The sequence below is a fragment of the Schistocerca serialis genome, chromosome 3 (genome assembly GCF_023864345.2).
Source record: "Schistocerca serialis cubense isolate TAMUIC-IGC-003099 chromosome 3, iqSchSeri2.2, whole genome shotgun sequence".
Lineage (NCBI taxonomy): Eukaryota > Metazoa > Arthropoda > Insecta > Orthoptera > Acrididae > Schistocerca > Schistocerca serialis.
Genome location: NC_064640.1, coordinates 311986117 through 312012733, shown reverse-complemented (window position 1 = coordinate 312012733; position 26617 = coordinate 311986117). Strand labels below are relative to the sequence as shown.

The 26617-nt window shown below is 44.3% G+C and overlaps 1 protein-coding gene across 1 annotated transcript in view; it reads left to right on the top strand.

The window, feature by feature from the left end:
- Positions 1 to 26617, top strand: part of LOC126471597 (delta(24)-sterol reductase-like) — a 54614-nt gene that overhangs the window by 3449 nt on the left and 24548 nt on the right. The window contains exons 2-5 of the mRNA XM_050099833.1: positions 3063 to 3218; positions 12895 to 13000; positions 22941 to 23059; positions 23667 to 23761. Of these exons, the coding sequence (XP_049955790.1) occupies positions 3063 to 3218; positions 12895 to 13000; positions 22941 to 23059; positions 23667 to 23761 (476 nt within the window). The remainder of the gene's footprint in view (positions 1 to 3062; positions 3219 to 12894; positions 13001 to 22940; positions 23060 to 23666; positions 23762 to 26617) is intronic.

Sequence of the window (26617 nt, the reverse complement as noted above, 5' to 3'; positions counted from 1 at the left end):
AGTACAGAGTCTAACTGCAGCGAGTAGCAACACAACTTGTAATGTGTGGCGCTGTTTATGTTAGTGTCTACGAGCTCCGTGTGTAGTGAATACCACTCTAACTGCCAAGGTGCCCACACTACGGTGAAGATTTAGAGAGGAGAAATCGAGCTGCAGCTTGCCTGTGAGAATATCCTGGACGTACTCTTTGTCTATGGGACACCGGTCAGCAGTCGAGCTAATCACACCGTGCGCTGAAATGAAGATACTCGTCCACTTGTATTCAGTTGTTCTCATCTGATCGGGTGAGATCATTAGCACGATGATCTCATCACAATTGATCTTAGCATAGTTCAACGTGGAAGTCTGCACGCCCACTTAAGGATATACTGTTCTACAATGAACACAGCGTTGTCAGAATACATATCTTGCATTGATATTTGATGGATGAAAACAGATTTCACGGTCTCACTCTCGAAAACAATGTCTTTGGAATAGTCTATGAAGGGAACAGTCTTCCATTCATCCAGAGTCCGTTGTACGTTACGTGCACACAGGAAATGCAGCTTCCTGTAATCATTGGTGAGCCACACACTCTTAGCTGATGGTCTCGTATACGTTTCCATTTCACCCGTCTTACGTCACTCTTCCTGTGGCTGCAGGAATGGCAGACCATAGCTGGAACATGGGCGTGGTTCTATTCCTGCGACTGTATAACAGAAAATCTCGTTCATTGACACCAATCTTCGTCCTTCACAGAACATTCAAGTTGCCTAAACAGTTATTAGAAGTTGTTGACACGGACTACGATAAACAAAGTGATACATTAGTTACCTGCGTAGTCTGTTGACCATAATTGCAACCTGTCCCTGTGATATGGAACGAATCAGTTTTGCTCTTACAGTAAACTTTCTCAGTGAGAAACGTGGCTACATGATAACCACGTACTTTTTTACATACCTTTATTTATAATTAACTATGTTGAATCCCTCTTTCTTTCTTACACACACACACACACACACACACACACACACACACACACACACACACACAAGCGCACACACACACAAACACACACACACACACACACACAATACTATTACACGTTCAGAAATTCTTTTACGTTGTATGAATAGTTGTCAAGCAGATATGATTTCAGTTTGTGAAGTTAATTTTACCATCTATTAAATAATTTACATCACTGCATAGGTGGTCGAAGATTGCAGTGGCTCAATACCTGATTGCATTCTGTGCCACACTAAGGCTGAGTGATGTATAGTGTAGGACATTTCTCTTTCTAGATATATACTTTTACGAGTCTTTTTTTCGTTAGTTTATAGAAGTCAACACGTACGTAGAGAAAGGAATGAATTTTCTTTTATGTCTTTTCATATCAGTCCAAAAGGTTTCGAGACTAGATTTATAAGCAAACATTAAGGTGATGGCTTTAGTGCTTCGGGTGTTCTACGTAATCCCCCCACCCCCCTCTCCCACTTTATTATAATACACATAACGCTCATAAAACCGTGTGAAGCTGTCAGGAAAGTCATTCTCTGGGATGCTGTTCAGCTCGACGTAGCTTTGGCTGGAATGTCGACTATGGGATCAAAGCGTTGATCCCTTATGTGAATTTCTGCACTTAATCGTTTATGGTAGGTTCGCATTGGCAACACCTGTGATGATTTTTTCCAGAAAAGAATTGTTCGTGTTTTCCATTTCAATCAAGTCGCGGCAGGCGTCCAAGTGTCGTAGTTTTTGTTCGGGAGTCGAGGTAAGGGGGAGAAATTTTGCACATGCTTTTCTCTTCTTCAGAACATTCCGGAGAATATCTTGAGCAGTTGATTTAAAGATGTTGCTAGTTGAGAACTGTGACACAACGTTGACATACTGCAGCCGCACGTCCATTGCTTAACACCGTCTGCTCACCAATGACTGGTCGAATGCATATCTGCTGTTTACAGTCGTTAGTTCAAGCTTCGACCGTGTTTACTGCGCAGATGTCACTTTTACGCCAGGGATAAAATGAGTCTCATAAATTTTTTGACGGATGGTTTAGCCCTAAATATGGTAATTTGTGCAGGCATATATCTCAGTAAATGGAAATTACTTCAGTCACAGAGTAAATTCGAAGTTATTGAAAGAAACTTTCAACTTTTTAACCATTTTAACTACTGTTATTAAAAAAACCAACAATGCCATCCTCTGTTGAACTGTTGAGTAGTTGTCGTGATATGTGAGGCAACGTCTGCACGGTCTTCAAATAATGTGTCATTTGCAAACCGACACCACCGCCATCTCCCAAGTCAAGTCCACCCCTGAAAGCATTTCATAATCATTTTACTCTTCATATTCATCAATTTCCTGAACATCTTCATCTTGATGACACTATCAGACAACTTATTGATACAAAATATGACTTTAAACGTTGTTATTACTAACTACAAAATCATCAATTTCTTTATAATTGTATGTATTGTATTGTATTGTATTGTATGTTAACCGGGGGCCTAGAAACGACGGAGAGGCTCCGTCCCCGCCGCAGCTACGACAACTACCGCAGTCCACTTTACACCTCCGCCGCCCCACACCGAACCCAGGGTTATTGTGCGGTTCGGCATCCGGTGGACCCCCCTTCCAGGGAACGTCACACACCAGACGAGTGTAACCCCTATGTTTGCGTGGTAGAGTAATGGTGGTGTACGCGTATGTGGAGAACTTGTTTGCGCAGCAATCGCCGACATAGTGTAGCTGAGGCGGAATAAGGGGAACCAGCCCGCATTCGCCGAGGCAGATGGAAAACCGCCTAAAAACCATCCACAGACTGGCCGGCTCAGCGGACCTCGACACAAGTCCGCCGGGCGGATTCGTGCTGGGGATCAGGCGTTCCTTCCCGCCCGGAAAGCCGTGCGTTAGACCGCACAGCTAACCGGGCGGGCTCTTTATAATTACTTACAAAGATACAAAACTACATAAAATGAACCAGCTGAGATGGACGATTCTTTACAGAAACTTCAAAAAAGTCTAAACTGAAACGGACGCTTTGCTCTGACTTGTACTTATCGAGAGACGTGTCATGCTTGTAGGTGCGGCAGTGGATTTCTGATGGGCGGCCGACACAGATGTGCACGGCACGGCCCGGCTGGCAGACCATCAGCTTCCGCAGACCCGCCTACAAGAGCCGCCTGTACTGCGTCAGCGTCAACCTCATGGATGTCGTACGCGTCGATGAAACCAAACAGGTACGTTTCTCCACTCCTTAACTCCTGTGCATCATTTTCAAAGACTGACAGCTGTTTTGCAGGGCCTACTGTGAGCATTTGTTGCTCAACGTCTCAAACCATTTCTCCATTGTGTAAAGAAGATGGAGAAGTTTACATACAATGAGATGAAAAAAGTCATGGGATATCTCCTAATATCATGTCGGACCTCCTTTAGTTCTGCATAGTACAGCAACTCGACGTGGCAGGGATTCATTAAGTCCTTGGAGGTTCCCTGCACAGATACGGAACCCTTTCTCCTCTATAGCGTCCATAATTGCGAAAGTGTTGCCGGTGCAGGATGAACTCTCGCTTATGTCACATAAACATGCGATGGGATTCATGTCGGACGTTCTTGGTGGCCAAATCATTCGCTCGATTTGTCCAGAATGTTCTTAAAACCAATTGCGAACAATTGTGACCTTTTGACATGGCGCATTGTCATCCATAAAAATTCCATCGTTGTTTGGGAACATGAAGTCCATGAATGGTTGAAAGTGGTCTCCAACTAGCTGAACATAACATTTTCAGTCAACGATCGTTTTAGTTCCGTGTAAACACAGTCCATACCATCATACAGCCTCTACCAGCTTGCTCGGTGCCTTGTTGACAACCTGGGTACATGACTTCGTGGGATCTGTGCCACACTCTAACCGTACCATGAACTCTTGTCATCTGAAACTGGAACTTATCTGACCTGGTCACGGTTCTCCAGTCGTCTAGGGTCCGATCGGTATGGTCACGAGCCCATGAGAGATGCTGCAGGCACTCTCGTTGGTCGTCTGTTGCCAAAGCCCATTAACGCTAAATTACGCTGCACTGTCCTAACGGAAACGTTCATCTTACGTCTCACATTGATTTCTACCGTTATTTCGAGCAGTGCTGCTTGTCTGTTTGCGCTGACAACTCTACTCAAACGCCGCTGCTCTCCGTCTTTAAGTGAAGGCCGCTGGCCACTGCATTGACCATGGTGAAAGGTAGTGCCTGTAATGTAATATTCTCAGCAAACTCTCAACTCTGTGGATCTCGGAATATTGAATTCCCTAAAGATTTCTGAAATGGAATGTTCCATGCGTCTAGCTGCAACTACCATTCCGCGTTCAAAGTCTTAATTTCCGTCGTGCATCCATAATCACGTGGGTAACCTTTTCACATGGATCACTTGAGTACAAATGACAGCATCGCCAGAGTACTGTCCTTTTATACCTCGTGTACCCGATACTACTGCCATCTGTATACGTGCGCATCGCTATCCCATGACTTCTGTCACTTCAGTGTATGTAAAGAAGGTGGAAGAGTTTATATTACGCTGCTGACCATTAAAAATGCAGCAGCAAGAAAGATAGTAAATACAGAAATTTTACTTATTGGTCGTGTACAGTATAGTAGGAATACATGGTTAAATTGATAGATGATTTGGGGTATACAGGACGCGAACTTGAGCACACAGAGATGACCGTGTTGTGTGCACAATGGAATTCCACACAATCACACCAATCGCTGGGGCAGATAACAGTGAAGAATCCAATGTGGCAACGTTAGTTCTGGTATTTTCATCCAAACGTTGTACGCATAACCTGGATTTGTTTGTAAAGGGGATATGGTGCCACTCCTGCGTCCAGTGTGGTCGCTGGGCGCACGATTGTCTCTGCTGCTGCGTCAAGGGAAGCCGCGACAGTGTCACTGGGATGCTCCAGATGTTGTTGCATTGTCCATGTCGATACGTGTCTTACTGCAAACTAGCCCATTTCCTGACCCAAGGTGCGTGACGTGACTGTAAAATCCTGCAAGGCCAAATGAACAATGTGGTCCTCTCGAGCGCTAGTCGTATGGAGATGCCAACATCCTGGATGGTGTAGCGTATAGCCCTCCTAAAACCATCTGTTCCTTATTCACAATCCTGCCTCGGGCATAGATGTGTGTGATGTCTTTAGGTTAGTTAGGTTTAAGTAGTTCTAAGCTTTAGGGGACTAATGACCTCAGCAGTTAAGTCCCATAGTGCTCAGTGCCATTTGAACCTTATTCACATAACGGTCGTGAGATACCGACAAACACGAGCAGCAACATCGCTGAAAGATAACTTTCAGTCTTGATAGGCAGCTGTCGCATTCCAGCACGTGCTGATAGACATTCCCGCTTCTTACACGAGAAATACCACGATTTTCTCACAAACAATTAACATTCGACTGCGATTTCCTGAATGAGATATCAGCCATGAAATCTTTCCTTGTGTATAGACTGCAGATACCGTTATTTCGTGCTCGCCTTCCTTCTCGAAGGGATCCGACTTAATAGTGCTTTAGTGACATACTTGGATTCTTCCTTTTCTTGTGCCTTTGTCCCGCATATACGCAGGACCGGCATGGTTGGTCATGGATTTCATGTGGTTAATTTAAGATGAGGTCGGATGCCTTCCTGTCGCCACCCCGTTGCTCCCGGGACGGAATGTGTGTACCCAAGCTGTCCGCGTGTAGTGTTATTCGTGTGAAAGTGTGCGAAAGTTTTCTAAATTATTGTGAAGCGTGTAACTCCGGTGGGTTTTGGGAACGAGGCCGCTATTCACCTAGTTGGATATAAACCATATCTATTCTGGGCGGCACATCGACCCACGTTCAAAGACACCCCATTAGGGTTTGATCCGGGGCCGGCTCACCACCTCGTCCCCTAAACGTCGCTTTAGCTCGGACGGGAGGGTCTAGCGAGATGTTTGTAGTAATATCGTGAAAAAAGACAAATTATTTTCTTACAGTACCTGCCTTGTTACCAGAGTGGAGCGTTTCGAGTAATCCGGTCTTCCGTTCCCTGAAACCCCAAAGATGTTTAGTAGAAAAGGGGACTGATTTGTTTTGGAGGCACTCAAGACACGAAATTTCCGTTTAAGCAGGTGTGTTGTCTTGAATCATAAGCTAACTGATTAAAAAGAATCAGTCTCCTAATAGCATGTGAAACACAGACACACACACACACACACACACACACACACACACACACACACATACACGTAGACAGCACACAACACACGAACTTGATGATCACTAAAGAAAAACAGTCATCTTTGATTCCACTATAAACTTAATCATATGAAACAGTATGGGCTGTTATCGTTATCGCATAGCGGTCTCTGTGCCAGAAATTAGAATATACAGGGTGAAGAAAAATTCGAGCACTCGGACTTCGCAGCTCGATTCCTCACGTACTAGCAATACAAAAATGTCTCTCACAAAATTTCGTCCTGCTCGTATTTCCAGCAGTAAATGGATGTTAATGATTGGCAATCTGGCAACTCTACAATAACATGTACAGTAACTACCTCTAGCAGCGTATAGGAGTAATACTATGCAGTTGATGCAGTCGCTGGTCGGGGGTTCGATTCTCGCTTGAGGCATATTTGTTTGTATTTGCTAAATGTAGTCTGGCGTGGTACGGTATCTGGCGTCTTAATTGTCATACAGGGATTGCAGTGGGCCTTTCACAAAACCTTTGCACTTGCGTACTTCGAACACAGAAATAGAAGTACAGTTGTTTCCATTGGTCAGATTTTAAAGAAGCCTTTTGCACGTTGTGGACGAGCGAATTGTCTTGCACCACAGCATCAACTAGATTCCAAACCTGTTTTCTGTGTACCTGTGTACCTCCCCCCCCCCCCTCCCTTCCCCGTGGTCCCATAGATTAGTACCAACTATTATTCTTGCCACGTTCAGGTCCATTACATTTCGTTAGGGTCTTAGGTCACAAGTAGAGCTAGCAACGTACTTTGCAAATAATTTCCAAACTCAGTTACCATTTTTATGTATTACCACCATGAAACAACTAATTATGCCTTTCAACACTGAGATTGATGAGTGCACGCTGTTTAGTAAGTATTGCCATGCGTTACTACTACTACTACTATTATTATTATTATCATCATCATCGATGGCAATGTGGAAGCATAACGTCCATTGCCGTTAGGGAAACAATGTGATTCGAAAAAGAACATTTCACAATTGGCAGTGTCGTGATAAATCACGCAGGACAAAAGTTGGAAGAGAGACGATGCGCGTTAGGTGAAACAGTCCGCTGGACAAATGATGTGTTTATACTGTATGAGTTGTTCACCAGACAGGGATTAGTTGCTAGCGGAGTAACGCTGCGAGGAAGCGAACGACGATTTCATAAACACTGTAATACGGCCGGGTGAAGCGCGTTCACTCGTGAGGGTGTCTGCAATATGCACGATGCCCACCATTGATGTGATGTTAACCCGCACGTCACTCGCGACCATCGATATCGTGTTCGCTTTGGCATCAAAGTCTGGGCCGCAATATTGAGAGGCAGGAGCTTGGGCCGTTCTGTGACCGGTTGCCTACACGGAGATATTATGCATTCCTCCCAAACTATATATGCCTGACGCACTCGAGGATGTTCCACTTCATGTTCGATAGAGGTTATGATCCCAACATGCTGGCGTACCTCCACACTTTGGAATTATTGTGCGACGGCATTTAAACAGAATATTTCCAGGGAAACGGCTCGGACACGGAGGTCTAATTGTATGGCCTTTACGTTCACCTGACGTAAATTTCCTGGATTTCTTCCTGTGGGGACACTCGAAGGAGCACGTGTGTTCTGCTCCGCCTACAAATGTGGAAGAACTAATGGCGCGTGTTCATGCTGCTCTTGTATCTGTGGATGCAGCCATGTTGCTAAGAGTCCAGAGCTTTACGATCCAGAGGGCCGCCCAATGTTTGGACGTGCAGGAGGTTCGCTTTGAGCATCTGCTATGAGGACAACGTATTCTTTTGTAAAAGTCAGCCGGCCGGTGTGGCCGAACGGTTCTACGCGCTTCAGTCTGGAACCACGCGACCGCTACGGTCGCAGGTTCGAATACTGCTTCGGGCATGGATGTGTGTGATGTCCTTAGGTTAGCTAGGTTTAAGTAGTTCTAAGTTCTAGGGTACTGATGACCTCAGATGTTCAGTCCCATAGTGCTCAGAGCCATTTGAACCATTTGTAAAAGTCGTACGGCCATTAATGTGGAAATTATTAATGTCACTGGTTGCTAATTTGTTACATCTGAGCGGACGTACTGCATGCAGTATAAATGACTAGTAGATATCGAGTTATTTAACTGTGCAATCATCTTTAGCATACCGGAATTGATATTGTTTTTTTTAGTTATTCTGTTCTATGACAGGCCATTTGTTTCAGCTGTCTATCTATGACTTGCCTGACCACATTTTTGTTATGTTCACCTTTACAAAACGATGTACTCTGTAAATGTCGGACACGTGTGACTTAAGGAATAGTGTATACTACAGTATTATAAGGCAGAATGAAATTGGCAAATAAAAACAAATACCCCTCGATCCAAAATCGATGCCTTGACCTCCTGCATGCTAACCCAAAATGCTATTCACTGCACGGGCTGCACAACACTATTACTATCTTCTGACACAAGTAGTTACCCTATTTGCGATTACAGTGTTGACAGATTGCCAGTCAAGTGTTGAGTGATCGTGAGATCGTGACGAGCACTGTGACGAGAAATAAGAGGACGACAGGTGCGAAAGTCACTGCAGAAGCGAATGTCTCAATCACGACCCTTGTCAGCACCAAAACAACACGAAGGGAACTCCATAAGCAGGGAACTGCAGGATTAGCTGGAATTTCAGAACCACTCATTAGTGATGCAAATGCCGGCAACGGGAAAACGTGAGCTATGGAGCAATCGAAGAACGTAATTTGCTGGGATGAGCCTTGTTTCACTCTGTTTCCAAATTATGCCCGAGTTTACGTCTCAAGAATGAAACATGGCGGGGGTTCGGTGATAATTTGGGCATCCATATCGTGGTATTCCATGGGCTCCATGGTTCTTTACAAGGTCATATTACTGCCAAAGACTGTATTATCACGTGTATCTCATGGTGCAACGCTTATTCCGCAATGGTAACGATGCGTTACAAGGCGACCTGACCCCTGATCACGCAACTCGCATCGTCCAGGACAGGTTTTGTGAGCACGAGGATCAATAGTCACATTTTTCCTGCCCACCACAGTGACCATATCTCAATATTATTGAGTCTTTGTGATTTACTTTGGAGAGAAGGGTTCAAGGTCGCTGTCAGCCTCCATCATCGTCATCTGAAATTGCCGCAATAATATTATAAGATTAGCTTGTAAATCATACAGCATCTGTATTTATCCATTCCAAGACGACAGAAAGCTGTTTTGAGTGCCAACGGGTTTCCTACACTGTGTTAGGCGTTGGTAATGTCTTTTTTGGTGTTTCTATATTTTTTTCCACTACATGTATATTTAATTAGTTGGCGAGACGCAGGTTTGAACCGCAAGCCAGACGGTAGCATTACGTTTTTGGTTGCAATTATAAAGTGAATCCTCCACGATCATAATATGTGTTACTGCTCTATACTGTGCTGTACTCTTACGAACACATCACATAATATGCAACCATTAGTGAAGCCGACAGATCTATCGGTTATCAAATATCGATAAATGTTTCTTTCTCCGTCACAGTCTAATAGTCTGTCAGTACTTACTGGCTAGCCACGTTAAGATTACGTGACTGTTCATTCTCCCAACGCTTGGCTGCCACATAATACCTGCAAGACGGTTGATGGTGGTATTTGCATTGTCATTTGTAAAGCACCAACTGGGAAACGTCAGGAGAGCCTTATTTCTATTTTAAGCTGAGAGGAGAACGATCGAGATCGTGGCAGTCTTATTGTTACAGTGATTCCGCAAACATTCGTAACTAAAGTGGCTGAAAGTGACGATAAATTTTCAGTGGTAAGAGTTAGGTCGCGAGTATTTACTGGGGCTACAACTTTGCGTCCGCCGTTTCCTCTCAAAGTTTGAGGCTTTATTGTGAGCATCTTACAAAACATTTACGTTTCGAAGTATTGGCCATCGCTGGCCACTACTTTCTCCCATCTTTCGGGCAGCATACGAGTCCCGCGGAGGAAGGACTGGGTGTCTTTCGAGAAGATCCATGCATCGATCCAATTTGGCAACTGTTCATATGACAGGAGGCGCTGGGCACCCACGTCGTGTGCCATTGAATTAAAAAGTTGGTAGTCGAAGTAAAAAATGTCTGGAGAATACGGAGGGTGGGGTAGGACTTCCCATTTCAACGTTTCCAGGTATGTTTTGGCGGGTCTTGCGACATGGGGCCGAGCACTGTCATGCTGCAAAATTACCTTTTCATGGCTATCGCTGTATTGTGGCCGTTTGTCTTTCAGTGATCGGCTCAGACACATCAATTGCTTTCGATAACGATCTCCTGCGATTGTTCCCGTCGGTTGCAGTAGCATCGAAAGCTTTCTCTTTTTCACAACCATGCCGGTCTTCAACGTCAAAATCATCGTTCTTGAAGCATGGAAACCATTTTCTGCAAAGTTCTGTCACTAACAGGCGTCTCATCATAAGTTTACCCAACTTTTTATCAGCCTCAGTCGCAGATTTCTTCATATAAAAGCAGAAAATTAAAACCTTCCGCAGATGACTAGAATTGGGCTCGTAAGTTGACATATTCAGCCGAGAATAACTTTAAGATGCAATCGAAAATCGACTAATATTTTGATAGCGGTATGTTTTCAAATGCCTAAGCTTACTGTATGACACTTACGACCTACGACTTGCGCCACTACTTTCCACTAATGTCGTCTACTGCAAAACGGAGGAAGCAAAGTTGTAGACCTAAAAATTGCAGAGACAGCTACTCAAATACGATCCCCCGGATGTAGGGGAAACTATGAACAAGTAAAGTTAAAACTGAAAGCTCCTACTCGGCAACCATTGGTGACAGTGGAAGCAGGCTGTAGCTCGTGACAGCAACGTGATGCTGCGCTGTGTGGTGGCAGCGACTGCTGGGCCGTCTCCCGTGGCAGTGGCGTCAGCGGTTTCGTCAGAGTGGACTGTCGCAACATTGCGAATTGTGGCGCACGGCTCTGCTGATGCGGCTGGTGACTTACTTTGTGGGGTGGTGACTTCTATAGCCGCTGTTCTCAGACTGCTAATTGAAAAACAGCATGGAGGGGAAGCAAGGTGTAACGAACAGGCCCAGGGCGGACAAAACGTGTCAGGAAATGGTCAACGTTATTAACGATGAGCTTTTTGATCTAAGAATACAGCTAAGGTAGTCGGAAGTGAGAAAAAAGTAGTCTTGTGTAATGGGGGGGATTACAAAAACTTCAGGGAAAACATTAAAGCCTGGAAGCCAAATTGGGTCCAAAAAGGCTTCAAGCAATACACCATGTGAGGATATGCGCTGTGTGCAGCTGATGTTAATGATGATCGGCAGCAGCTGAATCGGAATGGCAGACCTGACGTTGTGGAGGTACTGTAGTGCGAGATAGCATGGTAGATCCTGGATAATACCGACGACGGCATTTCAATTAAGGTTAGCAGCGCAACTCTTCACGAGTCAACTTCCATCCGCTGCACGCCGTGAGGTTGCGGCTGAAGGCGGATAAACAACGCAGCGAATAACTGCGAGCGACGCACGGTGAACACAGTACGATTGACGAACATGAGAGTAAAAGACGTTTTTCAAAGCCGCGCGATTTTTTCATGAAAGTTCGGTCATCAGCTTTTACCTTCGAATGCGGAAATGTTTTGTTAACACTTATCTTTATGCGAGAAAAAAATCGTCGTAATAAAATAAAATAAATCAGAGTTTACACGTGAAGATTTAAGTGTTCGTTTTTCCCGCGTGCTGTTCGAGAGTGGAACGCTAGAGAAGTAATATGAAGGTGTTGAGAATGTATTCGCAAATTGGGTTCAAAAATGGCTCCAAGCACTATGGGACTTAACATCTGAGGTCATCAGTCCCCTAGACGTAGAGCTACTTAAACCTAACTAACCTAAGGACATCACACACATCAGTGCCCGGGGCAGGATTCGAGCCTGCGGCCGTAGCAGCAGGGCGGTTCCGGACTGAAGCGCCTAGGTTCGCTCGGCCACAGCGGCCGGCCGCAAATTGGGACTGCGATTGTATCACAGCTATATGTCTTACTAGTAAAATACGAAAATCTGTTCCTGACCGGTACAAGAAACTGCATATCTCGCTTTACGCGAGTAATCGCCATAACTGCTTTGACTGTCCGGACCGACTCTAACCTCCATATGTCCTAGTGGTTATTTCCCATAGTGCTTGCACACAAATCGTATGATGTTCGCATAGGGAGAGACTTTAGTTTACTCGTCAGACTGCCTTGCTTGGCATTAAACACAGAATTACATGTTCGAATGAACATTGCATCGAACTATACAGACACTGTAAAATACAAACACTGCACAACTGTACTGATTTTGAATGTAGTTTGATGAACCATATGGCAAGCACTAAGTGCGTGTTGCAGAGAAGTGATGAAGATGTATATGTAGATGACAAAAATCGTCTACGACTTAAGAAATGTGTGTTTACCAACTTCTGGTACTTCACACACTCGAACTAATTTTGTAGATGGGCCGTAATTAAAAGTGAAGGGCAACAGATAATTTACATATGTGTTGTTTGTAATACATTTCTGAATGAAAATGAGATATATTTGGGAATGCAAAATGTAATGGCTTTGAATATGTTATACGCTGACGGATAAGCTGAATGAGCTCGTGTTGGACGTGGGAATAGTGAAGAGAGTGTGGTGTTGTGCAGACGGTACTGGTGGAGCCAATGGTGAGCATGGGGCAGCTGACGGCACTGCTGCTCTCCTCCGGCTGGACCATCCCCGTTGTCCCGGAACTCGACGACCTCACAGTTGGTAAGCCCGTCCTCAACTCATATTTTATCGCCTCTACTTAAGCTTTACACTGATTCCGTATCGTGGGCTATGGGAACGAACAGAGCCTCGTGTATGCTGAATTCGCCTGAACATATGTGGCACTTTGGGGAAAAAGTAAAGGACGTGAAACAAGATTCCGAAAAAATAAATCATAATTTACTGAATGACATTTGTTCCTATTGTGTGAACGTGGTGCAAATTGGACAGTACATCTACATCTACATACATACTCCGCAATCCACCATACGGTGCGTGGCGGAGGGTACCTTGTGGAAAAATGACTGCCTATATGCCTCTGTACGAGCCCTAATCTCTCTTATCTTATCTTTGTGGTCTTTCCGCGAAATATAAGTTGGCGGCAGTAAAACTGTACTGCAGTCAGCCTCAAATGCTGGTTCTCTCAATTTCCTCAGTAGCGATTCACGAAAAGAACGCCTCCTTTCCTCTAGAGACTCCCACCCGAGTTCCTGAAACATTTCCGTAACACTCGCGTGATGATCAAACCTACCAGTAACAAATCTAGCAGCCCGCCCCTGAATTGCTTCCATGTCCTCCCTCAATCCGACCTGATAGGGATCCCAAACGCTCGAGCAGTACTCAAGAATAGGTCGTATTAGTGTTTTATAAGCTGTCTCCTTTACAGATGAACCACATCTTCCGAAAATTCTACCAATGAACCGAAGACGACTATCCGCCTTCCCCAAAACTGCCATTATATGCTTGTCCCACTTCATATCGCTCTGCAATGTTACGCCCAAATATTTAATCGACGTGACTGTGTCAAGCGCTACACTACTAATGGAGTATCGAAACATTACGGGATTCTTTTTCCTATTCATCTGCATTAATTTACATTTATCTATATTTAGAGTTAGCTGCCATTCTTTACACCAGTCACAAATCCTGTCCAAGCCATCTTGTATCCTCCTACAGTCACTCAACGATGACACCTTCCCGTACACCACAACATCATCAGCAAACAGCCGCACATTGCTACCCACCCTATCCAAAAGATCATTTATGTAGATAGAAAACAAAAGCGGACCTACCACACTTCCCTGAGGCACTCCAGATGATACCCTCACCTCCGATGAACACTCACCATCGAGGACAACGTACTGGGTTCTATTACTTAAGAAGTCTTCGAGCCACTCACATATTTGGGAACAAATCCCACATGCTCGTACCTTAGTTAGGAGTCTGCAGTGGGGCACCGAGCCAAACGCTTTCCGGAAGTCAAGGAATATGGCATCCGTCTGATACCCTTCATCCATGCTTCGCAAGATATCGTGTGAAAAAAGGGCGAGTTTCGTTTCGCAGGAGCGATGCTTTCTAAAGCCGTGCTGATGCATGGACGGCAACTTCTCTGTCTCAAGGAAATTCATTATATTCGAACTGAGAATGTGTTCGAGAATCCTGCAACAAACCGATGTTCAGGATATTGGTCTGTAATTTTGAGGATCCATCCTTCTACCCTTCTTATACACAGGCGTCACTTGCGCTTTATTCCAGTCGCTCGGGACTTTACGTTGGGCAAGAGATTCGCGATAAATGCGAGCTAAGTAACCCATTCAGCTGCTTCACAACCCCAGGGATGTCTATCACTGTGTTCTCCATACGGGAATCTGTACGAGACTCAAACGGCGGTATGTTTGTACGATCCTCCTGCGTGGAAGATTTCTCAAATGCTAAATTTAAAATTTCAGCTTTCGTTTAGCTTTCTTCCGTTGTCAGGCCAGACTGATCAGTGAGTGACTGGATGGAGGCCTTCGACCCGCTTAACGATTTTACGTAAGACCAGAATTTCCTTGGGTTTTCAGCAAGATCTTTTGCCAAGGTATGACGGCGGGAGAAAAGGCCGCAGTTTTACACTTTTCGACATCGAGGTTTGGGATTCGGTGGTGAATTATAAAGTGAAGGTGAAACGCGGATTGTGGTCTGGAATGCTAGTAGAGACACGTTTAAAAGTCTGTGAAATCTCCAGTGGACTTGAGAGAATTGTTTTATTAGGAACCGCCACACACCGTCAGGTGGCTTGCGGAGTATGGATGTAGTTGTAGATCAGTGGTTTTCATAATGAAGATGTTGATTAACGCTATGTGCTCTCTCCAGTGGACACTCCCAGTAATAAATAACTGCTCAAATGACTTGGTCAGCCAGTATTGAACGAGTAAAGATTTTTAAAAAATGTATTCTGCGGTTTAGGATTACGAATAACAGCATTTCTTTTTAAATTGTATGTCCTACAATATATTCTGCAGTGCAGTAGTATTACTACTACTACTACTCGGCTCTACAGCCCTTGAATGGCCTTGGCCTGTATAGAAAAATAGTATTTCGTTTTAAATTTACTGTTCTCTATTTATAATGAATGGCAGAGATTTTTTTGTTCCCAATGGAGGGCAGTGGAATTGTGAGGAGTCGTATTGGGTGGGAGGGGAGGGGGAAGGGGGATTGCAAAATTTTATTGATTATTCGTATCAGTAATATTTAGATTGGTAACGGATGGAAAGAGGAAGGAGATTTAGTGTTTAGCTTCCCGTCGACGACGAAGTCATTGGAGACGGAGTGATTGCGTGGTTTAGTATATTGTCACATTATGTAAAGCTGGCAGAGCTATGTAATTATTAGGTGGGTCAGAGGAAAAACATGTGTTTCTGTGATAGGTGTGCAAGTGTTCCTTACAGTAATATCACGTCCTCGTGAAATAAAACGCTATTTGTGACGTCATGGGCAACGAAGAGTAGTATTCGGCTTCGAGCAAAGAAGTAGAAGTTCACAAACCATATGGCAGATGTGAGTTTACATGAACACAAACTGAATAACTATCTCTCGGAAAATCGGAGGCAAGGCGCCGGGCTTAACAGAGATTGTACTACGTGGCAGATACAATAAACACCCTGTTCAGTTCCCAAGATTTCTTGTCTCTGTGGTTTCTTCGACATCACATAAATGAATTTCAGACAGCGTGGGAGTTACCTAGCAGCTACCCGTGCACTATCCCACGGTCGGTTTCATACCTACTTGGACGGTACCCTCACTGTCTATAGGACGTTAAAATGCAACACACGAAAAAAAACGCAGTATCACTCTCATCCATCTGTAACTTTGGCAGTGACATTCATTTGTGTATATCTTATAAAGTACTAATTCATCAAGTAAGTATTCAGTTGAAATTATCAACATCTGAACACTTAAAAACACACAGGTTGTGGAAGACACTGAAACCGGAGCTTAACTACATAAAAGCAAGATGCTCAGACTCTAGTGATGACAATATCTCTTTTAACGAAGAACCAGATTCTTTGCCATATTAAGAAATTTGGTAGTAACGTTTAGACGTACACAAAAATATATAAATTCTTAAGAAAAGCTTTTTAAACAATAAAGATGACTACTCCAAAGCCATGCATAACACCTACGATTCGTCCCATTTAGCAATAAGTTAGTGTAAACTTTATGACGTACATTGGATGGTCGTTGAAAATAAATGGAACAAACATGTTATTCACTGCAGGAAAGCCAGGCAATTAATAGGAACTGTACCAGTTCACTTGAATCTGTGATGGATGTAATAATATTTATTGTTAACCCGTCATTCGAATTTAATGTAGAGGAAATACCCTATAGTTATATACTGGGTACTTCTCCTAAAAATCATCAGGCGTATTTTTATGGTATTCCAGCAAATACTAGCAATTTAGTTACTGCGATGTGTAAATAGAGGTAGTCTCAACAAGTGTTGTGCAGTGTTACGTGCCTTTATGCTTAATTACAGACTTACTATTTTATCAGTTGATTTGTTTGCACCACGTAACTCCCGCTGTTTACGTCCTTCTTCGTTGCTGAGCGGTGTATCCTTTTCCGTTCTGACGCCGCAACTCTTCCTTTCCTATATCTTTACTACTTTTTATCTATATAAATGATGAACTATTGGTTTTGTCGTTTAACAACTTTTTAATAACTGTGGAAGTATTACAGGCATCGGGTCCCACCTAATGTGTCACCCGCCTATACGCTTTACATGAACCTTTCAAGACTCGATCGATCTGTTTACAAAGAGAAAGCAGAATATCTCTTCCTTTGACGTTGTCCAACAACGAAATAGGAAGCTCGACACCCTCGCGGCCCAGGCTCTTCCATGGCTCGCGGTAGTTTTTGCAGCATTCGTTTTATTCCTTGCCCACTTGCCGCTACGTCGAACTTTCGTGGTGATCGTTGGGCAACGTCTTCCACGTTATCTGCAACATAAATAAACTTTCTTCCCACAGTATTTCTGAAAACCCAAAAACAAACTTAAAGAACATAATAATAATAACTGTTCTTACACTAATTCGTATAAGTTAGTTAGTTAGTGTTTTTTTTTAACGTCCCGTCGACAACGAGCTCATTAGAGACGGAGCACAAGCTCGGGTTAGGGAAGGATGGGGAAGGAAATCGGCCGTGCCCTTTCAAAGGAACCATCCCGGCATTTGCCTGAAGCGATTTAGGGAAATCACGGAAACCTAAATCAGGATGGCTGGAGACGGGATTGAACCGTCGTCCTCCCGAATGCGAGTCCAGTGTGCTAACCACTGCGCCACCTCGCTCGGTTCGTATAAGTCTTGGTCGATTTAATGAGGGGTGGGACAGGCCTAAGCCTTGTGACACCACAGTTGCTCATTGCGTCCTCCATGTTTCGCCTAGTGTCGACTGAAAATGTCCGTTTGTTTCTACTTACAAGCAGAGTATTTTAAAGCGAAATTTTATAAGCCCATTTGATAGAGCCGCTTCATAGTAGTCTAGTGCGATATAATGTTTAACTATGTGCATTAACAGGGGCAGCGAAACACGACGTGTAAACAGTACTCCAGAAGTGAGTTTCGTAGTTCAGCCTTATTTAAGCAGCAAGGCGAGTGCATCGCTGCTGTTGGGCGCTACGCTGGCGAGACTGACGGAGAGTTGTGACGGCGTATTTGTGCTGTGGCAAGAGCAGAAAACATTCTCGCGCGCCGTTCTTAACGACGCGAAGCTATTTTTCCGTGTTTCACGCCACAGCATGGGCGAAGGCTAACGAGCAAAATAAACGATTGCCGTCACAGCAAAGGGTCCATCGGTGGTACAGCTCGCTGAACTCGCTGATCGACCACAGAAGCGGTAAGAAGGCTATCGTACGCCTGTCCCTCCTTTGCACATCAAGTGCAAAGGCGTAGGGTGGGCAGAGCGGTACCACAAGATGTCGGACTGCCGAATTTCGAATTAGGCATCGAGCCTATTGAGTCAGATGCCTTTATCGAGCTGCAGGCAGCGGACATGGTCGACCGCAGGGCACTCAAGAGCGTTGTAGTGGCCCACATCGTGGACGAAGCAGAAAAGAAGATACCGACAAATCAGCGTGAGAATACGACCAAAGCGCTCCTCTCTTGAGCTGCCTTAACACCAACGAAGCTGCGCCACTAGAGCCTTGCCGCCTGACCTGCTGACGAGCGGGGAGTTGCCACGGCCCGCAGCTGAGGAAAATCGCGCTGGAGGATGAAGCTGCAGCCAACATGGGCCTGCTGTTGCGCCCAGTCACTGACAAAGCGGAGCAGAGGTGGCCCCGCAGCAGGGGACTGTGTATCGAGCTGTATGATACCCACAATTAACGTAACTTACCCTTGGGTGATCTGTCGCAGATAGCAAGCAATCCGCTACTGCTCTTACTACCCTTCCAGACCAACGCGGAGGTGTTTTCCCATGGCGCTTGCCATGCCACATTTTCCCTCTGCTCTTAAACTCATTATTCTTCAAACGTTTTCGTCCATTTTCTATCTGCTAAAGGGGCCCATATTAAGGAGTAATCGTACACAGACATACGGACAACATCACAGTACCGCATCCTGTGATAACCTCGATTCAAATAAGTAACCAATGCAGAGCTGACTTCGTACGCTGTAAGGAGTTGAAAAATGGTTGCATGCATTCGTGCCAGGGTAGTATTTAATAGCTTCCTGATAACCTGAAATTTTCGAAGCAGGGGAAGTTTCTAATTACTGATTGGTTGGAATGCTCTACCCATTATTCCTCGAAAATGTTCCGTATCAATATCTTTATATCGCAGGATAACACATTAAGACAGGATAAGACATTAGCTGCCAGTGGGCACTGATTTGTAACACTGGGGAAAATTGAAAATTTGTGCCAGACTAGGATTCAAGCCCGGGTTTCCTGCTGACTAGGCAGATGTGCTAACATTCAGAAACAGTGGTCATCGCAACTACACGTACTGCCATAGCGCTCCTCTCGTCAGTCGCAAATTCTCAGCTTATCCACACACTGCTGTCCACTACCCTCATTACTTGATACATTCCGCCTATTACCATAAGAGTTCGACTTAGTGTACATCTGATCTGTAGGGACCATTGGCCGCCCTCGCCTTCATTATACACTCCTGGAAATTGAAATAAGAACACCGTGAATTCATTGTCCCAGGAAGGGGAAACTTTATTGACACATTCCTGGGGTCACATACATCACATGATCACACTGACAGAACCACAGGCACATAGACACAGGCAACAGAGCATGCACAATGTCGGCACTAGTACAGTGTATATCCACCTTTCGCAGCAATGCAGGCTGCTACTCTCCCATGGACACGATCGTAGAGATGCTGGATGTAGTCCTGTGGAACGGCTTGCCATGCCATTTCCCCCTGGCGCCTCAGTTGGACCAGCGTTCGTGCTGGACGTGCAGACCGCGTGAGACGCCGCTTCATCCAGTCCCAAACATGCTCAATGGGGGACAGATCCGGAGATCTTGCTGGCCAGGGTAGTTGACTTACACCTTCTAGAGCACGTTGGGTGGCACGGGATACATGCGGACGTGCATTGTCCTGTTGGAACAGCAAGTTCCCTTGCCGGTCTAGGAATGGTAGAACGATGGGTTCGATGACGGTTTGGATGTACCGTGCACTATTCAGTGTCCCCTCGACGATCACCAGTGGTGTACGGCCAGTGTAGGAGATCGCTCCCCACACCATGATGCCGGGTGTTGGCCCTGTGTGCCTCGGTCGTATGCAGTCCTGATTGTGGCGCTAACGTGCACGGCGCCAAACACGCATACGACCATCATTGGCACCAAGGCAGAAGCGACTCTCATCGCTGAAGACGACATGTCTCCATTCGTCCCTCCATTCACGCCTGTCGCGACACCGCTGGAGGCGGGCTGCACGATGTTGGGGCGTGAGCGGAAGACGGCCTAACGGTGTGCGGGACCGTAGCCCAGCTTCATGGAGACGGTTGCGAATGGTCCTCGCCGATACCCCAGGAGCAACAGTGTCCCTAATTTGCTGGGAAGTGGAGGTGCGGTCGCCTACGGCACTGCGTAGGATCCTACGGTCTTGGCGTGCATCCGTGCGTCGCTGCGGTCCGGTCCCAGGTCGACGGGCACGTGCACCTTCCGCCGACCACTGGCGACAACATCTATGTACTGTGGAGACCTCACGCCCCACGTGTTGAGCAATTCGGCGGTACGTCCACCCGGCCTCCCGCATGCCCACTATACGCCCTCGCTCAGAGTCCGTCAACTGCACATACGGTTCACGTCCACGCTGTCGCGGCATGCTACCAGTGTTAAAGACTGCGATGGAGCTCCGTATGCCACGGCAAACTGGCTGACACTGACGGCGGCGGTGCACAAATGCTGCGCAGCTAGCGCCATTCGACGGCCAACACCGCGGTTCCTGGTGTGTCCGCTATGCCGTGCGTGTGATCATTGCTTGTACAGCCCTCTCGCAGTGTACGGAGCAAGTATGGTGGGTCTGACACACCGGTGTCAATGTGTTCTTTTTTCCATTTCCAGGAGTGTATATCTGTTCTTCCGGACATGTCTGAATTTTCAGATGTCATTAATTTCTTTGTGTTTTGATTTACAGTAACTACAGGACAGACACCACATATATATAATTAAGACGTGGACGGCCAATAATCCATTCAGCGCAGGTACATACCACGCTCGAACTCTTACGAGAATCGGCAGAATGTCGTAAGTAATGAGGATAATGGACAACGGCCTCATCAGTAATGTGTGGGTAAGCTGAGAATTTCGGTCTGACGGGGGAGTGTTGGGGTTGTCCGCGCACTTGAAACGACCACTTTGTCCGTGTGACGTAGTGGTCAGCATTAAAGCACTGGATATACCTAGCTTGAACAATCCGCCATTTTGAATCCCAGTAGTATACGTTTCGTGGGGGGTAGGAAAGTAAATCAGAGAATTTTGCTTAATTCTATTGTTCCACAGCGTCAAATGGTTGGGTGTGCAGCTCCAAACTGTTCAAATAATAGCAGACATGGTCGCCTTAAGTTTCATCGGTTGCCTTCAGATATAGGTTGGTGTAAAAGGTGGCTTGTAAACACAAGGCGCAAAGATTGAACACCAGAATCGAGCAACTATTTGTGGAATGTAAGTAAAAAGGCTTTTTTTCTTTGTTTTAAAGATAGAACTGCTCACAGAGAGGTGGTAATGAAATTATATATGTACGATGTGTGTTAATTTTAAACTTGCTGCAGATTATGTGCACATAACACGACGTGATATTGTACGTTTAAAGTAAGCTACTTTTCTTTATTTCACTTACAATAACTGAGTAAAACAGCAAGTGCCGGCCAGAGTGGCCGAGCGGTTCTAGGCGCTACAGTCTGGAACCGCGCGACCGCTACGGTCGCAGGTTCGAATCCTGCCTCGGGGATGGATGTGTGTGATGTCCTTAGGTTAGTTAGGTTTAAGTAGTTCTAAGTTCTAGGGGACTGATGACCTTAGAAGTTAAGTCCCATAGTGCTCAGAGCCATTTGAACCATTTTTAAAACCACAAGTCATCCTAAGGAGCTGTTAATTTTATAGAAACAGTAAATTAATGATACTTTACCGCAGCTTGTTGGTAATTACAAAATATTTGCAGTTTTTTGCTTTTTAAATAACTTCTAACAGATTTCTTTTATAACTTTCGAAATAGTCAATAAAATTGGGGTCATTAATATACTTTGAGTACTCACGCAATTCCCGCTTGTGCTGATATGAAATTTTTATGCCTGTTGTGTTCCATTTTAACATTATTCCGTAATTGTTTACGAATGTAACTCCCACTTACCGTAAACGTAAGTGGATGTACCATACATAAACCAGAAAATACGATATTTGTGACGCATTTTAACTGTATTTGGTAAATATGTAGAACAGCAACGTATGATTTACATGGAACGTAAGTGAATGTATCACATCTCGAAATACTCGTCTAATCAACTACTTTAATTTGCTTGCCTCTTCAAGTCAAATGTAAGTCGATACATTTACTATGCTGTAATATTATCTGCTCAAGCAATGTACATTTGATGACATCAAGAGCATATTCAAAAGTGTAAGTGTTCGGTAGAGTTTAAACGAGCGCCTTGAGCGCCTTGAACGTGGGATTCAAAATGGGGGATTGTTCGGCTTGTACTATACAGTGCTCTAGTCAGCATGTCACCTAGTAAGCAGGAGGCCCGGGTTCGAATCCCCGTCTGGCACATATTTTCAGCTTTCACCGTTCATGTGAATCAATGTCCACTGGCAACTAATGTCTATAATTCATAGTAGCTTCAGAATCAAACTGATATCTGTTCTTTCGGACATGTCAGAAAGAACGGACACCATATATATATAATTTATTAACTGTTGTTTTAGCGGGAATCAGCACACAAAAACAAACATTCAACGAACTTGAGAAATATGAAAAACAAGTAGAACAAAAGTTACAGTTTACATAGATAGGAGGAACTTACTAACATTTCAATTCGTAGACTACATTAACATAATTTTTGGGTGTTGTTTAGAAAGTAGGAAGGGAGAAGCTTGTCGTAAAAACACATGCTAATTTTTTCTGTAAAGTACTTCGGTCCAAGTAATAAAAGTGGTTGCTTTGTAGGAGGCCTTGTGATGGGTACTGGGGTGGAGAGCTCTTCGCACAAGCACGGCCTCATCCAGCACATCTGCGTGTCCTATGAGCTTGTCTTGGCTGACGGCAGTGTTGTTGTCTGTGATAAGGTAAGCGCTGGTCCATACTGAATATTTAACAAATCCTCTCAGGAGTGGTGGAGACCGATAATACTTAAGAGATACACCAGTAGGAAACACATCTTTTGTAACTGGCGGCATCGTCCCTTTAATGAATTTTCTCCTGGGATCATACCGCTAGGAATTCCAAGGATTTGGAAAAGCTGGAATAGTTTCAGAGATAACTGACTGGGCTGATGACGAAGACAACTGTGACCTTCTTAAGCTTACATCAAAGTTGTGGGGCGCTACGTTGAATAAAATTTGCAATTCTAATTTATTTATTACATTATGAACATATTTTTTAAAACTCAAACTGCTTTTCCAAGTACAGTTAAATTTAAAAACTTAGCTTACCAATGAACTGTTTTTACATCCGTATACTTGATCTTATATAGATGGTTCTTCCATTCTCCTACCGTTTCTAAAGCTTGTGTCACAGATATTTTATGTAACCGATATGTAAATTTGTTATTAAATTTTGTTTTGTTAAAATATTAGTGAAATCTTTCTAAGTTGTTGTAGAATATGTGTTTTGTTGGAATCGCAAACATTCTTCTAAGAAAACAGTGACGTCAAAAGCTACTTTTTGCTGCAGGAGAACAACGCAGACCTGTTTTACGCAGTCCCTTGGTCTTATGGGACTCTGGGTTTCCTTACTGCAGTCGAATTCAGAATCATCCCGTCCAAAAAGTAAGTCTATGGCATTTACTAGAAAAAAAATGAACTGCAAAATCTTACACATATCAGATTAATACAAGAAAGACTGCTTGGTCATCGAAGATATAATTAAAAGAGCATAGTGTAAATTAAGTTACTTCGTTGACCATTTACTTTCATTTTTAACTTCTGAGATTTCAAGACTGAATATTTTAATGTTAGAATGTTCCTAGCCGCGCGGAGTGGCGGCGCGATTAGAGGCGCCGTGTCACGAATCGGGCGGCCCCTCCCGCCGGAGGTTCGAGTCCTCCCTCGGGCATGGCTGTGTGTGGTGTCTTTAGCGTAAGTTAGTTTAAATAGTGTGTACGTCTAGGGATCGATGACCTCAGCAGTTTGGTCCCATAGTAATTCACACACATTTGAACATTTTGATTTGAATGTTCCTAATAATCTAATAATGCAAGTAATAAATTAGAAAACATCAGTAGTACACAAAAATTACGTACAGTGGGCAGCAAAAAAGCATTAAGAACAGCTGCACCACGGAGGAACATACATTACTGTTCTTCTGTTACCTCGGGCATGGATGTTTGTGATGTTCTTAGGTTAGTTAGGTTTAACTAGTTCTAAGTTCTAGGGGACTAATGACCTCAGCAGTTGAGTCCTATAGTGCTCAGAGCCATTTGAACCATTCTTTTCCTCTGTTACTCACAGCTGATGATTTAGTATTGTTGCTTGATGACTGTATGTACATTACCAGACCTCAAAAAATAGAGTTTTTGTAATTTCTATATTAGAGGCATAAAAATGAATGCCTTCATGTTATACAGTTGGGCTGCCAAGTTTTTTGTGAGAAGACTGTAAGACTATTCACTTCGAGTTTTAAAAATAGAGCACCGCCATGCGTTTTACGTTCAAGCCCAGGGGAGCATCATAGGAATAATGCTAATGCTTTTATTTCGGTGGTTACGTCTCCTGCCACACTATTACAGGGTTTAAGATACACCTACACAGCACTAGCAACTGTAGAAGTAGTTACATTAATATTTAATTTCTTAAGATAAGAAAGAAACAAACTATAGATGAGTCTAAACTGAGTAGTTCGCAGTAAGGTATCAATGGTTTGAAATAAGTGTTTCAAGCGGTATGAGGTGTGTATGTGCACATGTATGTAAACTGATAACGTTTTCTAACAAACGACTGCCTGCAGAGACGTCGACGGTGGCGCTCTCTTGGAAAACGATACGAAATCGTTCTAATATGTCCAGGGCGGATTTTATCGCTCTTCGCACTACATCATACGTTGTTGATAATGATGCGTTACTTACGCACGTGCCTTTAACACAAGGAGCAGCAGGATTTAGTGCCTAGAAGGCAAAAAGTATGTAGAATGGAAAGTTTAGCAACAGACATCATCAAGAAATTTGCGTCAGGTCGGGGTGGAAAAAATATAAAAACACCTCGTGGACAAAAATATAAGAACACCACGAGAAATGCGTGCTTCGACTTAAATGCAAATGCTAGCCAAACCTGCACTTTGCACTGTTGTATTTGACCACAAACGGCTCTGTGCAATGTCCTCAAAAAGTTGCAAGTGTCAGTCGTGATCAAACATTGTTCTGTGTAGCTGTGAGTGCATTGTGATGGAGCATGGAAAAATTGTTGGTGTTCGTATGCTGGGTGATTCTGTAACCAAGTTAGCAGAAGCGATTTGTGTTTCAAGAAAACCCGTATCGAAGATTCGTACCGCATGCAAAGCGGTAAAACCTCATCCGTCACAACGCAGACGAAAGTGTGCGTTGAGTGATCGTGACGGACTTTAATTGAAGAGCATTTTGGCTAAAAATAAGGGGGCGACAGTTGCAAAAGTCGCTGCAGAACTGAATGTAACAGGGAATCGCAGAGCGAGGTGGAATTCTCAGATCACTCATTCGTTGGACAAATGTCCGTGACAGGAAAACGTGGTGCCGAAGCCATAAAAGCTGGAATCTGGAGCAATGGAAAAATGTAATTTGGTCGAATGAGTTTTGTTTTAGACGGCTTACAACTTCCAGCCCAGCTTGTCTCTCAAGAGCGAAACATTGCGGACGTTCGATGATGATTTGGGCATCCGTATCGTGGTATTCCATGTTTCCCGTGATTACTCTGCAAGGTCGAATTACTCCCAAGGATTTTGTGACAATTTTATTTGATCAGGTCCATTCCATGGTACAGCGTTTCTTCTCCAGTGGTGCTGCTGTGTTGGTTCAAATGGTTCTGAGCACTACGGGACTTAACATCTGAGGTTATCAGTCCCCTAGAACTTAGAACTACTTAAACCTAACTAACCTAAGAACATCACACACATCCATGCCCGAGGCAGGATTCGAACCTGCGACCGCAGCGGTCGCGCGGTTCCAGACTGAGGCGCCTAGAACCGCTCGGCCACACCGGCCGACGCTGCTGAGTTTCAAGACGACAAATTAGCATACGAAAATATGAATAAATGAACTGAAATGTCAGTAAACAAATTTAAATAATAAGTCGTATCGCGTGCGCGGGCTAACACTGGAGCATAGCCGTCATTTATACCACTATTTTGCTGTTGGTATACAGAACTCCACTAGAACTCAAGAGCGACTGGTCCGTAGGGTTCTAGCTGACTTTCTCGACTTTGAGAAAGTGAACAACATACTTGTGATACACCAGTTGAAACAAAGCGGATCATGACGTGTTTTTGTCATGCCTGTTGTGGAATAACGTAAAGCCACTTATCTCAGTAGTGAGTGAGACCAGTTCTGTGTTATGACGATGCAGTGTTGTTATTTCAAGCTGCTCTCAACGTAATGACGTTAAAACTCTCCGTGCGAACCGCGCTGAAGGGCAATAAAGTAGAATGAGATTTGGTGA